The sequence below is a fragment of the Neovison vison genome, chromosome 3 (genome assembly GCF_020171115.1).
Source record: "Neovison vison isolate M4711 chromosome 3, ASM_NN_V1, whole genome shotgun sequence".
Classification (NCBI taxonomy): domain Eukaryota; kingdom Metazoa; phylum Chordata; class Mammalia; order Carnivora; family Mustelidae; genus Neogale; species Neogale vison.
In genome coordinates, this window is record NC_058093.1 from 73,757,039 (window position 1) to 73,773,466 (window position 16,428).

Consider the following 16,428-nt stretch of genomic DNA (forward strand, 5'->3'; position numbering starts at 1 on the left):
GTAGGAATATGTGTGAAAGGATTTCAAAATTTGCAAGGTGTTTTGCAAGTGTAAATATTACATTTATGTTAATGTTGCAAATGTTAATTAACATTAACATTAACATTGCAAATATTAATACTGAGAGGAATACCTGCCCCCAAATATCCGCCCCACTGTTCCACAGGGTTCCCAAACATTCTCAGTTCAAAACTCACATCGTTAGAGTCCCAGATGTTAGACCCTGTGAGACTAAGCAGCCTTTCTAGAAGGCTATGCTCAAACATATTGTCTGGGAGTGCCTACTTCTTTCTAATTAAAGATGTGTATACCTAAACATTTTCTCTAGTGTCCTCATTGGGTCATTCCAGTACATGCATCTACTTGGAGCCATCAAAATACACTTGTGATGTTTTCCAGCCTCAAAGGCAGTCAACGGAAAAGTTAAGTGAGTTGGTGGTACTGTAACACTATTCTTTATTTTTCAATGTGTTTCCTTTCCCTACAAAGGTAGGTGCAATTTTAGTAATACGTCTGTCTGTCTGTCTGTATTTATTTATAAATAAAATATTTCATTTTTTTGAGAGAGAGAGAGTGAGTAAGAGAAAGAGACAGAGTGCATGAGCAGGAGAACGGGCAGGGGCAAAGGGAGAAGGAGAAGCAGACTCCTGATGAGTGCAGAGCCCGAGGAGGGCCTCTAACCCAGGACGCCAGGGTTATGCCTCCAGCCGAAGACAGATGGTTAACTGAATAAGCCACCCAGGCGCCCCAGCAATAATTTAAAGCAATACTTTATCTCCCAAATGTCAGTCTACCAAAGAAATTCTGACACTAGGACAAGCTGAGTGTGGAGATGTTCTGACGTCAGTCCCTTGGTTTTTTCTGAAACAGTAGAGAGGCAGTTTCTTTTTGCCTACCTTACCTACACATAGGATCAGTCCTAATGGCTTCTAGGACATACCTACAAATGATTCCTTAAATTTCTGACAAAGTACTCCTAGAAAAATCACTGACCATTGGGCTTAGAACTGAGGCATTCACCACCTACGCAGCGAAGTCTGTTCCACTCTGACGACCCTTATTTGCTTCACTGCACACAGCTACCCCATTCTATACCTTAGTCAAGTCTTAGTAATCCTCCTAACCTTCCTCACCTTCCTGGTCATCTGGAATTGTTCCATCCACTGTCCAGTCTTCAAACCCTGCTACCCGGGAGGTATCTCAAACTGGCTTACACTAAGTATCAGCGACTGAGTGGTTGCTGGTAAGCAAATGGTTTTCAGCAGATCCACGGAGCTCTATCACATAATGGTTTCAATTTTGCGCATTTCCTTTGTGACAGCAGCAGAGCTGATAGACCAAAAGGCATTATAGGAAACAGACAATGAACTGTCCTGCTGGGCTAGCACTCAGCATCCCAGATGGGACTGCTTGGCTATGAGTCTCTGACAAGTGAAATGGGCTTTAATGTGCTAAGTCAAAGGATCTTAGAGCCTGGAGCCCCATTATCCTTAAGTGCTACATGACAAGGGCAAGAAATATTGAGTTGTCTTCAACAGGCCTTAGTAATTTAACAAAAAAAAAAAACCAGAGGAAGAATTTCATATGGAAAAACTGGGATTGAAGCCTGATAGATTTAGGGTCATGACACCTTAGATTTAACAGTGTAACTTTGGGCATCAGCCACCCATGGCAGAGGAGATCTGGGTGCTGATAGGTTTCCCACGGCTCCTAAATTTCTAACAAATACATACATCACCAAACCATCCATGCATAAGACCTGCCCTACTTTTTTAGTTACTTTCTGCCATTTCCCCCCAACTCCCCCCACTTGCCGAACCTTTCTTATTTAAATGTTGGGTCCAATTGTTCATTCCTGCTCCAGACAGAGTACAAACTAACTCCATACGTAATGACTCTGAAAATTCTCTCCATGACCATACAAATGGGGAGAAATCCTAAATTAAGCAATAGAATATTACAGCTTATAATGACTAAATAATGCCTTGTTGTGCATTAGTGTCTTTGTTTTAAGGTATTCTTTTGAATCTAGTATGAAAAGAAAGGGAGAAAGTGTCACAGATAATGCACTAGAGCACAACTAATTATTGGGAGTTGAATTCATAAGCACAATGCCAGCTAAAAGCAAGACCAGAATAACTGTTTCAGGGTGACTGTATTTGTAAATAGAAGATGCACTCCAAGAAGTCACCTGATACTGCAGCAACTCATCTGTAAAGCCTTTTTATTCACATGCTGTTGGGACAGTCTCAGGCAAAGAAGGACCCTAGGATAAAATCCAGGCAGTACTCTACGCTGGCTAGGGCAATAGAGAATAACCATCTGAATTCCCCAAAGATATGGCAAGGAAAGTTAATTTACTTAGAAATCTTGCATTATTTCACTTCTGGCTCTGAGTAATAATTTATGGTTTTTAGAGGGCTCATAATAGCCTGGCAGAATATAATTTCACATAAGACATAAAGGGTCTAAAATTTTAAAATAGCTTTATAATTTTACTGAATTACAAAAATAATACAAATACTTGTGAAATTTTTAAGTAAAAATAAAATCCAAATCTCTAATCTTGTCATCTCTCTAGACATGGCAACTATGAACAACTTAGTGTAAGTTCTTCTTGATCTTTTCCTACAGATATATAATATGCTCATGCATCAATCTATGATATATTTAACTATATATATATTCATAAATAACATAAATAAAATATTAAACAACACTGAACAATAATGACTATTAAGTACTAAACATTGTTCACTTATTGGGGAGATATCAGTGAGCAAAACAGACAAAATCCTCACCTTCACTGAGCTTACATTTTAGTGAGAGAAGACAGATGGCAAAAATAAAAAAATAAATACAGAAATAGATTACATATTAGAAAGTGTTAGGAATTATAGAGAAAAAAATAGGGCAGGGTAAAGGGGATTTAATAGCAAGGTTGTTAGGCCTTACTACTAGGTAACATTTGAAAGATGACTTTAAAAGAAGTGAGGATTTGATCAGAATCCTAGAGGAGAACATAGGCAGTAACCTCTTCGACATCAGCCACAGCAGCTTCTTTCAAGATATGTCCCCAAAGGCAAAGGAAACAAAAGCAAAAATTAACTTTTGGGATTTCATCAAGATCAAAAGCTTCTGCACAGCAAAGGAAACAGTCAACAAAACGAAGAGATAACCCATGGAATGGGAGAAGATATTTGCAAATGACAGTACTGACAAAAGGTTGATATCCAGGATCTATAATGAACTCCTCAAACTCAACACACACAAAACAGATAATCATTTCAAAAAATGGGCAGAAGACATGAACAGACACTTCTCCAATGAAGACATACAAATGGCTATCAGACACATGAAAAAATGTTCATCATCACGAGCCATCAGGGAGATTCAAATTAAAACCACATTGAAATGCCACCTTACACCAGTTAGAATGGCCAAAATTAGCAAGACAGAAAACAACGTGTGTTGGAGAGGATGTGGAGAAAGGGGAACCCTCTTACACTGTTGGTGGGAATGCAAGTTGGTGCAGCCACTTTGGAGGACAGTGTGGAGATTCCTTAAGAAATTAAAAATAGAACTTTCCTATGACCCTGCAATTGCACTACTGGGTATTTACCCCAAAGATACAGATGTCGTGAAAAGAAGGGCCATCTGTACCCCAATGTTTATAGCAGCAATGGCCACGGTCACTAAACTATGGAAAGAACCAAGATGCCCTTCAACGGATGAATGGATAAGGAAGATGTGGTCCATATTATGCCTCCATCAGAAAGGATGAATAGCCAACTTTTTTTTTTTTTTAATACCCAACTTTTGTAGCAACATGGACAGGACTGGAAGAGATTATGCTGAGTGAAATAAGTCAAGCAGAGAGAGTCAATTACCATATTGTCTCACTTATTTGTGGAGCATAACAAATAACATGGAGAACATGGGGAGATGGAGAGGAGAAGGGAGTTGAGGGAAACTGGAAGGGGAGATGAACCATGAGAGACTATGGACTCTGAAAAACAATCTGAGAGTTCTGAAGCGGTGGGAGGGTGGGAGGTTGGGGGAACCAGATGGTGGGTATTAGGGAGGGCACGGATTGTATGGACCACTGGGTGTGGTGCATAAAAAATGAATTCTGTTATGCTGAAAAGAAATAAAAAGAAAAAAAAAAGAAGTGAGGATTTGAACTATGGAGATATTAGGGAAAAAGTATTTCGGATGAAGGAATAGCCAGTGCAAAGGCCTTGAGGTATGTGTGTGAGCAGTATGTTCTAGAAATAACAAAATGACCAATGTGGCTGGAGAAGTAGGAGTCAGGGCTGAGGTCAGTTAATGAGGTGCCAGATTGTGTAGGGCATTGTAAACCTCTGAAAGGATTCTGAGTTTGGCTTTTCCTATAGTGATGACATAAGGAGACTTTGAAGAGTTTGTGAGCAGAGTTGTGATATGATGACCTAAAATATAAATAGCATCTGGCTATTATACCGAGAACAGAGTGTAGAGGGGCAGAGAGGAAGAAGCTATGGCCATGAAATAGCCCAGAGATGGGGGTAGCTTGGACTGGAGTCCAAGCTTGGTAGGAGCTGTGTGGTGAGAAGTGGTCAGATTCTGGATAAATTTCACAGGTAGAGCCACCTGGACTTCCTGATGAATTAGACATGCAACATGAGAGAATTATGCCTATAAAATTTTGTCATGAGCATCAGGAATGATTAAGTTGCCTTAAAAGATATAGGGAAACAGAGAGAGGAGTAGGCTTGGGAGAAGAAAAGTTGTGAGCTCTGTTTTAGACATGTTAGGTTTGAGGGGTCTATCAGAAAAATATGTGTATATATGTACATATATCATTCCATACATACTTCTATACATTATTCTATATGTACTTCTTTGTGGCTTTTTTTCTTGTGGACATTCTTCCATAGTAGGACATATGGAAGGTCTTATGGGATAGAGATACTTTGTGTGGATGCAAGTGTAGTCATTATAAGTGTGGTAGGCAGAATTCTCAAGATGGCCTCTAAGATTCCCACTTCCCACACTCCATTTGGTACAAGTCTGGTAGAATCCTCTCCCCTTGAGTGTGGGCAGGACTCATAAATATGACAGGATCATCAATTCCTTGATTAGGTTATGTTATGTGGCAGAGGTATGGGATAGCCACTCTTGTGGTTATGTAATTCACTCCTGACATCCTGTAAGCCTTTGTCACAGCCGACTGCATCACATTCTCCTGATGGCTTTGAGCAAGTGAGCTGCCATGTTGTCATAGGGCCGTATGGCTAGTCACTAAGGGCAATCTCTAAGAGCTGAGAGAGACCTTTTAGCAGCAGTCATTAAGAAAAGAGAAACCTCAGTCTACAACTGCAAGGAACTCAATTCTGCCATCACCTGAACAAGCTTTGAAAGGTGCCAAAATCCACATGAGAATGTCACCTAGCCAACACCTTGATTTTAGCCTTTTGTGACCCTGGAGTGGAGAACCCAGCTATGCAGTACCCAGTTTTCTGACCCACAGAAACTGTGAGATAAGAAATGGATGTTTGTCTTATGCTGCTGAATTTGTGGTGTGTCATTATGTAGCAATAGGAAATTGACACACATGGTGTTCTGTCAGTATCTTCAGGAGCCAACCACAGGCACCCTCTTCCCAAGGAGCAAATGATGGGTAAGACTATAAAACCCACCTACATGGTAACCTGTGAACATGAGTGCTTCTCGAGCCACAATAAATAAATATAATCAGGTATATCTTTTCTCTCTTCCATCCTTTTCATGGAAGATGTAACAGAGTCTTGTAACAGAATGAAGACACCGTGATCTTCATAAGGTCACAGAATTTAGAGCTCAGAAATTTAGTTCTTCTCTGTGAGTATCTTATATAACCATTCTCTCATGATTTTCTACCCATAAGCCAAGGAGTTTGGCCTTAAAACCATGCAGGCCATCAAGCCCAGCAGGTGCCGCTCCTCAGAGTCAACTCAAACAGGCAGATAGAAGGCAAGTAATCACTGCGGCTTGCCCTCCAAGTTGCTCTCCTCCCCACAAGGAGGGAACTCCATTAAACATTTAATACAGTCACAAAGAGAATACCCAGCAGGTAGACAACTATGATTACTTGCCCTATAGCCTTCACAGCAAGCTCTTGGCAGCACCTGGGATGGGCTTTATATCACATGAAACACTTCCCTTTGTAGTTTCTATTAAAAGGAAGAACAGCAGTTTCAAAACTGAGGTTTCAAAGTAAGGATCATTCTCTTGCTGCATATCTTTGGGCACAGCTTGTGAGGACTTCCCAGAAGTGATTATAAGGTAGGAAAGACACCAAAATTGGAAATCTAGTTTCCACTTTAGCTGTACAGCTATTTACAGCTGTAAAGCTTGGCAGACTAAATTCTCTCTTATTAACAGAAAATAGCCACTGGTGTCATGAATCCCCCAATTGACAAGCTTCCTGTGTTCATCTAAACTGGGGAAGAAACTACCAAATGCACAAGAAAAGATGTATTGGGGTTGGTGCCTAGCTGGCGATCTGAAGACTCCACAAGATGGTTTGCTGGGCAAGTCATTCATTGGTGGTTGCAGGACGATTTCATTCATGGAGAAGGGAACATCTTCCTGTGCAATACCAATGATCAAGACAGTCCGTTTGGGTTCAATAGGAACAAAAATTAAACTCCTATTGTGTTAAGCCAGGGAGATTCTGGAGTTTATCTATTGCCTTAACTGATACTGTGATTTGAATGTGGGGAATGGGGTTGCATTTGAAATATACCAGAGTAATTGATTTTTCAGCTATACATTTTAAAGACTGGTGGGTTGTTTGGACTTGGACAGTGTGGCTGGCTGACTCCAGAAATTTGATCATCCTTAATGTGCCTTGGTAATCTGGCCCCTGGATGTCTGGCCATTCTTGTGAAGAGCCAAGTCTGCATTTTGCTGGCTCCTTGAGGAGAGGATATGGTGACCATCTCTCTACGGTAGCCCAAGGCCACGGGACACGCATCCAGCCTCACCACCTCTGTAACTAACATCTGTTACTATTCCTCCTCTGAGAAGACAAGGAGAGAACTGGCTGACTTGAAGACCTACAGGTTATCAGATTAGTGCCGCCATCTCTTCTTTACTGTCAACAAACAATCACCCTTAATTCCCCTCTTTGGCTAGCAACTTTCCTCTTCCTTCCCTACTGTGTCTAGGGATGAAGAGAGTTGAAGCTGGTTTGTCTATAATCAAGGTCTGCTGGTCTGCTGCTCTGTGAAAGGTCCCTCATTTTAGAGAAAAAGACCTGCTTTTGCCAACCTGCCCAACCTGCTCCCACCCCAAAAGAAGAAAGTAGTCCTTTTTTTTTTTTTTTAAGATTTATTTATTTATTTATTTGACAGACAGAGATCACAAGTAGGCAGAGAAGCAGGCAGAGAGAGAGGAGGAAGCAGGCTCCCCGCCGAGCAGAGAGCCCAATGTGGGGCTTGATCTCAGGACCCTGGGATCATGACCTGAGCCGAAGGCAGAGGTTTTAACCACTGAGCCACCCAGGTGCCCCAGAAAGTAGTCCTTAATCAGACAAATATCTTCATTGAGATTTATATAGAACTGCATCATTTATAAACTGTATATAATTTAACATGTTATAATGTATATGCAAGTAGTATGCCTAACAGGCAGGACAAAGAGGTAGATCTGCTGGCCAACATTCATGTGCCTTTGCGGATAGAGGAAAGATGGGAATGGAGATTCCATTGCCCAGGCAACTCCTTTGCAGCTCGTTCTTATAGGAGACCAATCAGGGAATTAAATTAGGAATCAGAAAGTCCAGTCTGTTCTATGCCCTATCTCAAGGAAGCTGTGTGGTCTTAGGCAAGTCAGTCTGTTTCCTCGTCTGTAAAGAAATCTCTAATATTCCTATTAACTTAAAGTTGACACATCTATAATATTAAATCCCAGCATAAGACCAATCCTTTTTGGGGGGTTCTATCCCAGGACACTACATTGTCTGATGAATTAGGGTCCTTCTTCATGTTCAGTAAAGAGAATTCAAGTTGCCAGAATTAGCCATTGAGCTATTGAGAAATTTAGGATAGATACCAACATTCAGGAAAATGTATTTCTGGCAAATTTAAGTTCATTACATAGACTTATGTTGATAAAATCTGTAGGAAAAATAGGAAATGCTTTGAAAGGGATTACCCATGATACCATTCTGCAGATTATCATTCTTGTTAACCAGCTTCAAACTATTCAGGGAAGTCAGTGAGTGTAGAGAACCAAAAGGCAAGCACTTTTTCCAGTGGAGAGAACTCTGGGAGATACTCCATTAATCCTGGATTAAAAAATTATTTCCCTATATTCTACCAGTAATAAATAACTACTCAATTATGATTACCAATAAAAATTATGGGTCCATAGCTGACCAAGAAGAGAGAACTCAAACCTTTGCAGGAAGACAACACAGTTCTAAAGGTTACCCTCTACTTCTAGGATGACTCCAGAATTATTTTTAGTGCAAGAACAAAGTAATTGCATTTTGTCATGACATTTTTTTTTATCTTAAGGAAAACACTTAAAACATTAATAAAAAATATTATCTGAAATGGTTGTTTTTATCTTATGATCTACACCGTCTTACATCAGGCTTCATGGGGAGAAGGTTGGAGCCTCTTAGCCTCTTGGCATCGTGGCTTAGGCTGGAGTCTCATTCATTATTAACATAAACAGTTGATACCTGTCCCTGAGGCAAAATATACTTGAGAAGGGAGGAAGCCTAAGCAGATAAATAATTTTTTTTTTTCTGGTGTAATACATAACACACACACACACACATTCGTAGGACATGTCTACTAAATGCTTGCAGGAATACTCTCACCTCCATCTACATGGATTAATTCCTTACCAATTTTTTCCCTTACCATGAGAAGGGAAATATAAATATTTTGATATTTTAAATTTATATATTTATATATAAAGTTATATAAAACTTTTTATATAACTTTATATATAAACTTTAAATTTATAATTTTAAATTCCAATACAATGCAAAGAGACCATGTAAAAATCAAATATGATGTGTCTTCAGATTTGCATTTGAAATTCAGTATTAGGTATGTGGCAGATTGAAGGCATTTTAGGTAAAAGACCAAGAAATAATGTTGGTATAAATACATGCTTTATTTTGTCAGAGGGAAGAAAGTGATTTCATGAAATAGTCACTGCTTAACCTACCACAGTTTACTGTCTTCAGGCATCATTGCCTCTAACTACTGGATAAAAACACGACATTTTTGGGTCCAATCCCACTGAAGTAACTGTTGCATTTCTGCTTGAGAGTCCACACTGTTCTTTTTATAGATCAGTGGAGCATGCTGCTTTATTGGAATGGACTATAAGTGCAGAGAAAAATGTAAAATGGCTGTATCACTCTCTAATCAGGAAGAGATGTGGCAAGAGTCTGAAGACACAAGGAGATGGCATATCCAACATCACTGAATTTTATGAACGAGAAATATTCTTGAGATATGAATTGCGCTTGCTACATGTGCTGTTTTTTATTAAAAAAAAAAAAAGAACAATGACTGGACAAGAATTTTTCCTTCCCTGATGAAGGCGAAGATGTTGCTAGCCTATGACCCAGGCTGTCAGACTCCAAGGTATAGACAGACACTGGTCCTTAACAGTTATGTATGTGACAGCCAAACATGGAACCCAAATGTCCATCAACAGCATAGTGGATAAAAAAAAAAAAAAAGCAAGGCTTCTTCATACAGTGGGATACTTGGCATAAGGAAAATAAATGAATGAGTTGCAAACGCACATGACTCAGGAACATATGTCAAATGAAAAAGCAAGCCACAGAAGAATACATACAGTATAATTTAATGTATATAAAGTTCAGAGACATGCAAGGTATAATGATCTATTTGGCACAGATTCAGATATATGCAATGAAACTATACAGAAAAACAAAGGAATGTTAAGTTTAAATTAGGATAGGTTTACCTCTGCAGGCAAAGTTAAGGGGAGGGATTAGGAAAGATCAGTATAAGGATTCACAAGTAATAGTCATGTTCTTGTCTTAAACTGGGTATGGGTGCTCATTGCCTTGTGTTTTGATATACCTTTACATATGGCTTAATAACCAACTTTTTAAAAATGGCCTAATTTGTTGATTCTTTCTTTTCCCCAGAATTTGACTTCAAGGTACAAAGCTAAGAGCAGAACAACAGTAATCCATACCCAACTTAGTGCTAAAATTTGGGAAAGAACGTAACCATGACCCCTTGACATCTAATCTAATATGAAGACTTGGTAACAAGGAATTGGCAACAAATGATTTTTCTGCATAGCAAGCCTTTCAGTTTCGTTTAGCTAGTACTGATGTCAGTAATAGGATACTGAGACCATTCCTTCATAAAGCTGTGTTTAGATATCTGTTCTTCAGGATTCTTTCTCTAAAACCAAGGAAGAAAGAAACACAGCAAAACACAAAACTTTGTCATATCAGTCCTAACCCAATCATATTAGTAAAGTAAACAAATACTGACCTCTATAAAGCATTTCGGCTCTGCCAATCACAGAACAAAGGTGGTGGTATTTCCCACAAATTAAAACTAAAGAAGCTTTCAACTGGGTACTTTCCCAAGGAAGGTAAGTCAAAACTTAGAAATAATGCATCAGAACTGAAGAGAGATAGAGGGGTGGTCAAGTTTGGGACAGCCAAGGGAGGACGCTGCAGAGACAGCCAACCCAGACTGAGAGTTTGTGAAAGGATTTGCAAGGTAGGAGCAGCTGAGCTCCGTGCTCAAGAATTAATAGAAACTGCTAGGGGACATAGCCTGGGGGAAGAAAGCTCCAGGCAGCTACTGAGAGGTGGTGAGTTTTGGGGACTTAAAAATTTCCCAGCAGAGATCTGCAAAGATGACATGACTGAAGTTTGAAGTTAAGTTTAGACTGCAGCCTCCTACCACATCATGCCCACCCCAGACATAGGATAGCACAGGGCATTCTTAACGTGGCTTCCAAGGTCCTGGAACAATCTGGCTTCTGCTTCCACTTACAGCCTTATCTACCTGGTGCTTTTGGCAGCATTAACTCACCTCAGCTCTCCAGACCCTCAGCCCCCATGCTCTCTCAGCCTTGCCTGGAACACATCTCCTCATCTTCCTTGCAAAAAAATCTCCTGTTACTCATTAAATCTTAGCTTGGCAATCTAGAATTGAAGACATGTAATTTATTGAAAACACACACACACACACACACACAGGTATTTTATAAATTCATGTAAATTTATCTCTATGATATTGTAGATACTTAGAATTTAAACATCTGCAAGTCAGAATCTATATTGCTTTAATATATTCTGCATATAGCACAATGTGCCTACAAAATTAACATTAAACAATAACACAAACCAATTTACTATTTCTCAGGAGCAATTTTAAAAGACATGGTAGTTGTTCTAGCATCTCTTGGGAAATAACTATGTTATATATACATTTTTATTGATAACTATTTCATAGTTTAATATAAATTATGTTTAATATAAAATGTTCATGAGTTAAGATATAGGTACTTGTATATGGGTACATTTACTACAAAATGTACCTAATTATAAAACAGCATCAAACTAATACAGAACAGATAGCCATTTTGCCATGGATCAGAGTAGAGAGGAGGTTTTTCTGGTACTCTACAGTAGGCAATGCTAAAAATCTGATCACAGGGGAATGATGAAAGAAGAAAAAAATTGCCTGTAAACTCAGGACTTGCTGTGGTTCTATATGATGTCCCTCTTTTGCTTCAACCCCAAACCATTACCAGGGTGACAACTGAACCTTAAAACTGCACCCAGAGAATTCCTCTTACCTCGGCATCAAAGCGAGGATCCTGGTAGGCATCGCTGATGTTCACGGGGAGGCCTGTGGAAGCTACGAGCTCAGCAACACTGTTATTTATGAGCCAGTCGGAATATGATGATTTCTCCACGCTTTCTTTGAAACTATCAAAACCAAAGCAGGCAGTCAGAAAATAAAGAAGGGTAAGTTTCCTTGAAAGCAAATCTCATAAAACTACACTCATAGTGGGATCATCTCTCCCCTTTAAGAAGGGATAAGTGACTTGAGTCACAAAAAAGTGAGGTAATTATCTGTAGCTCCTTCAAAAAGACTTACCCGATGTAATGTAAAATAATCAGACCCATGGGAAGAAATGATAGATTCTCTAGGATCCAGAGAACAACTCTAGGTTGTATTTAGGCCAAAGCAAACAGACATAAAGTAAGTAATGAAGTAATGACTGAAATTGACAAGAGGATGCTAACGCCATGGGATAATACATTCCACGGACCTCCCCAGCCCACACCCCTTAACTGAGCAGACTGGATGTTTGACAAAGGGAAATATTAAGCCCCAGAATGAGGAAAAATCAGGAAATAAATTAGGAGTTCACAGTTTTTTTAATTAGCATACGAGTTTACAAAATTTTAAAGGCAGCAAAAGAGCAGATCTTGACCATGTGCAATCTAGTAATTACGTAACTATTTTCGTAGTATGTCTCAGAGTTTAACAAAAACATATTTCTTACTTACAAAATCTTACTGAAAAACCCCTTTTAATTTTACTGACCCCTAACCTTAACCATTTAAATTATATGCACATTTGATTTGAACAGGAAATTTATGCACAATGGTTTTGTGAGCTTTCCCTTGTATCACGTTTGCTATAATCATCGAATTTATAGAAAGGGCATGAGAATTAGTTAAGACTCCCTATTCCCTCCCTCCCTTCCACCAATTCTATCCCAAGTACAAACTGAGCACTGCCAGGAGCTACGGAAATGCAAAACTGAGTACTGTTCTTGTGGAGGATGTGAGGTTTGTGGTGTGACAGGCGATAACTCAAATTACATAGATGAATACAAGTCTACTTGGGCGATGTTTTCCAAACCCCAGGACACGTGAGTGAGTGTACCACAGCCAGAAGAGTGAGAACTCTATTGACTTTTTAATCTAAACTGCTATATACATAAGGAAGACACTAAACACTGTCACTAGTCATTGTTACCCTGTAACCACGTGCTGCAGTGTGGAATTTGTGCCCTCTGGAGGATCTGGGGCACAGAGAGGACCCTGGATGCATGAAAAGGTGGGAAGCAGAGGCATTCTTTAGCGCCATCTGTAGACGTCATCCGGAATGACTGTGTCTGTGTCTGGTGAGTGTAACATTTACTTGTGATGCTATTCATCCCTTCTTGCCTAATAAACACCACTAACACATCTACTTATTCGCTCTGGATCTCTGGCTCAGAAGCAGAAGTTTTGCTAAAAAGTGGAGTCACGTATTTCTCAGATGGTGCCTAAATCAAAGAAGTAAGAAGACAGAGGACTTCAAAGATAAGATGGCACCTTTCTTTTCTACAACAAACAAAGGGACATCAACAAAGTCCATGGTTTATTTTCTCTGCTACGTTGTATCTGTGAGGAGGGACATTTTATGGTGTGCTGCCATGGAAGCAAAATAGAGGAGGAAACATGATAATGCACCTGATAGGAGAATCCAGCTTGATGAAGCCATTTCTAAATTCATAAATAGTATGGCTGAGCGCTGCTCCTTTCTTGCAGTGACGAATCAGTCTGTCAACTCGCTCTGTGCCGTCTGTGTACTTTATTCTATTCTGCAATTCTTAGAAAGTGTTGCGTGATAAAACAGCGCGGAAAATGCTGAACTAGCGAGTGCTGGGCAGGGAGGAGGGAAGAATCCTCGAGAAGAAACGGTTGGGGCAAGAAGAGGTGAAGGGCCAGGGGTGAACACCCTAAGGAAAGAACCAGTTTCATCAAAAAGCCTGAAAACCTGGGAGCTGGGTCTTTCAAGTGGGCACGTGTTCAGCAAGGGGAGACTGGGGCTGGTGAGGAGGAGAGCGCCAGGGGAGGAGGAAACAACAGGAATAGAGACACAAAGGGAAAAGAGCACACGGAAGGCGCCTGGGTGGCTCAGTGGGTTAAAGCCTCTGCCTTCGGCTCAGGTCATGATCTCAGGGTCCTGGGATCGAGTCCCACATCCGGCTCTCTGCTCAGCAGGGAGCCTGCTTCCTCCTCTCTCTCTTCCTACTTGTGATCTCTCTCTGTCAAATAAATAAATAAAGTCTTTAAAGAAAAAAAAAGAGCACAGGGAGTATTCTTGGAACACTGTGCAATCCTCTTTGGTGGAAGCACAGGGTCCAAGTGGTGGGGAACGGGCATGAAAAGAAGATCAGGGCTTACAGGTGGCAGCTTTCACCAAAGGGCTGAAATGTTAGTCACAGGGGATGGGGAGCTGTTGGGAGTGTACAGAGCAGGGAAATGACATGATTGGAGCTGTGACTTCAGGAAGCTCAATCCAGGGACAGGGAGCAAGAAAAACTGGCTAAGAGAGATGAAGGGGAGACCAGCCAAGTCGTGCAGGTGGGAGGTGAGGATGCCGGTCCCTCAGGAGGTCCTGCATTAGACTCTGCGGGGCTGGGTGGGCAGCTGGTGTGGCTTCCGTTTTGTTCCTGCATGCCCATGGCACTATTAGAAACGAGTTGTTTTGAGAAGCAGAAGATGAGGAAAGATAACAGACATTTTGTAAACCTGGAACACTTTATTCACCGTTGAAAACCCAGGAACAAAACCCATATCAAGACTTTAGGACTGAAAATACTGTAGAGCTGGGATTATCTTCAGGGAGAATACAATGGATGAGATCATCCAGGGAGTGAATACGTATCTGAGGGAAGAAAGATGAAGAAAAGCAGGAATAGAGGGGGAGGACATAGAGAAGAAAGAAAAAAGGGAAAACAAATTTATCCTCACCCAAGGCAGACCAAGGGTCTGTCTTGATGCTTTACCTAACTTGTTTTGTTTTCACATAAATCTTATGAGGTGGGTACAATTTTCTACACATTATAGATCAGAAAACTGAGGCTCAGGGATGCTAAATAATTTTGCCAAGTGGAGATAGAACTTTCGGCTAAGTGTGACCGCAGAGCCCCATATCATTCTGCTTATCCTGTAGCCTCTCAGTAGAAACAGAACAAGAACAGTAGGGTCTCACCTAAAGAAAAGAAGGTAGTGACAGTCCACATCACAGAGAGTTTCAGGGAGACACTGCAGATCATAAACACTGCAGCCGAAGACTGCTCACAGTCAAAGGAAGAGGGAGGAAAAGACATTGATTTTGATCATCCAGTCATAGGTCCTTACTTACAAAATTCTCAAGAAGATGATGATAAAAACACTTACGGAGCAGGGGCTCCTGGAAGAGTCATTCTAAATATAATCATGCTTAGAATGGGTTGAGTTCAGGCTGCATATGTATTGCAATCAGTCTAAAATAGTAGGACAACGTAAGACAGTTAACTCTGTACAAGGCATTACACATAAGCACAGTTGTGGTGGTTTCTAGAAAGTATAAACTATGCTCTCTCCCCTCACGGGGGTTGCCACCTTGATGGGGAGGTGAGAAATACACATACTGACACTTACACAAGGAACACTTGAAGGGCCCAGTTCAAATTTCAAGTGAAAAATGTGTCACGTGGCTATGTTGCCTAGTTACCAAGTTCAACTCTACCAGATCAGGAATGCGAAAGAAGTGCAGGGAGGAAGCAGCCACCTGTGGCCGTTCTCATAGGGATACGGCTGCAGAGGGAGGGGAGATTTTAGGGACCCTACAGCAGCTGCAACAGTGCAATCAGGTGTTCTGAAAACCACCTCTCCATTTCTTCAGTTTCATGGTACACGGGTACATAAACCAAGGCCCAGCATGACAGAATATTCAGAGAGACAGTCAGGAAGGATGACTGTCACTCTGAGTATTCATATCACATTCCGGCTTTTGCACTAATTCAACCTTACAAATCTTAAAATTTTACAGTAATGCAGAATTATGATGCTGAGTTAGAGCTCTCCAAGACCTTTTTTTTTTTTTTTTAAAGATTTTATTTATTTATTTGACAAACAGAGAGGGAGCAGGAGCAGGGGGATAGGGAGAGGGAGAAGATAGATGCTTAACTGACTGAGCTACACAGGTGCCCTGTTTTCCCATTTCATTTATTTATTTATTTATTTATTTGGCAGGGGGTAGATAGAGGGAATGAGTGAAAGAGAGAGCATGAGAGGGAGAAGGGTCAGAGGCAGAAGCAGGCTCCCTGTTGGGCTTGATCCTGGGATCATGACCTGCACTTAAAGACTTAACAGACTGAGACACCTAGGTGCCCCCCAAAACCTTGCTTTTTTTCTAAAGAATAATTTTGTCTTTTGAAAAAGACCATGAATTTTAAGGTCAAATATAACTGATTCAAATACCTATTTTGCCACTTCCTTGCAACGTGATCTCAGACAAGTTGGTTATACTTCATCTGTAAAGTAAGTATAATACTAGTACTTATTGTGCAGATTAAGCTAAGAATTTATACAAGTGCTTA

At 40.4% G+C, this 16,428-nt stretch overlaps 1 protein-coding gene across 1 annotated transcript in view; it reads right to left on the minus strand.

Annotated features, from left to right (window-relative positions):
* PDE11A (phosphodiesterase 11A) overlaps positions 1-16,428 on the minus strand; it is a 390,916-nt gene that overhangs the window by 174,395 nt on the left and 200,093 nt on the right. Inside the window, exon 6 of the mRNA XM_044242405.1 lies at positions 11,854-11,986. Coding sequence (XP_044098340.1) covers positions 11,854-11,986 — 133 coding nt within the window. The remainder of the gene's footprint in view (positions 1-11,853; positions 11,987-16,428) is intronic.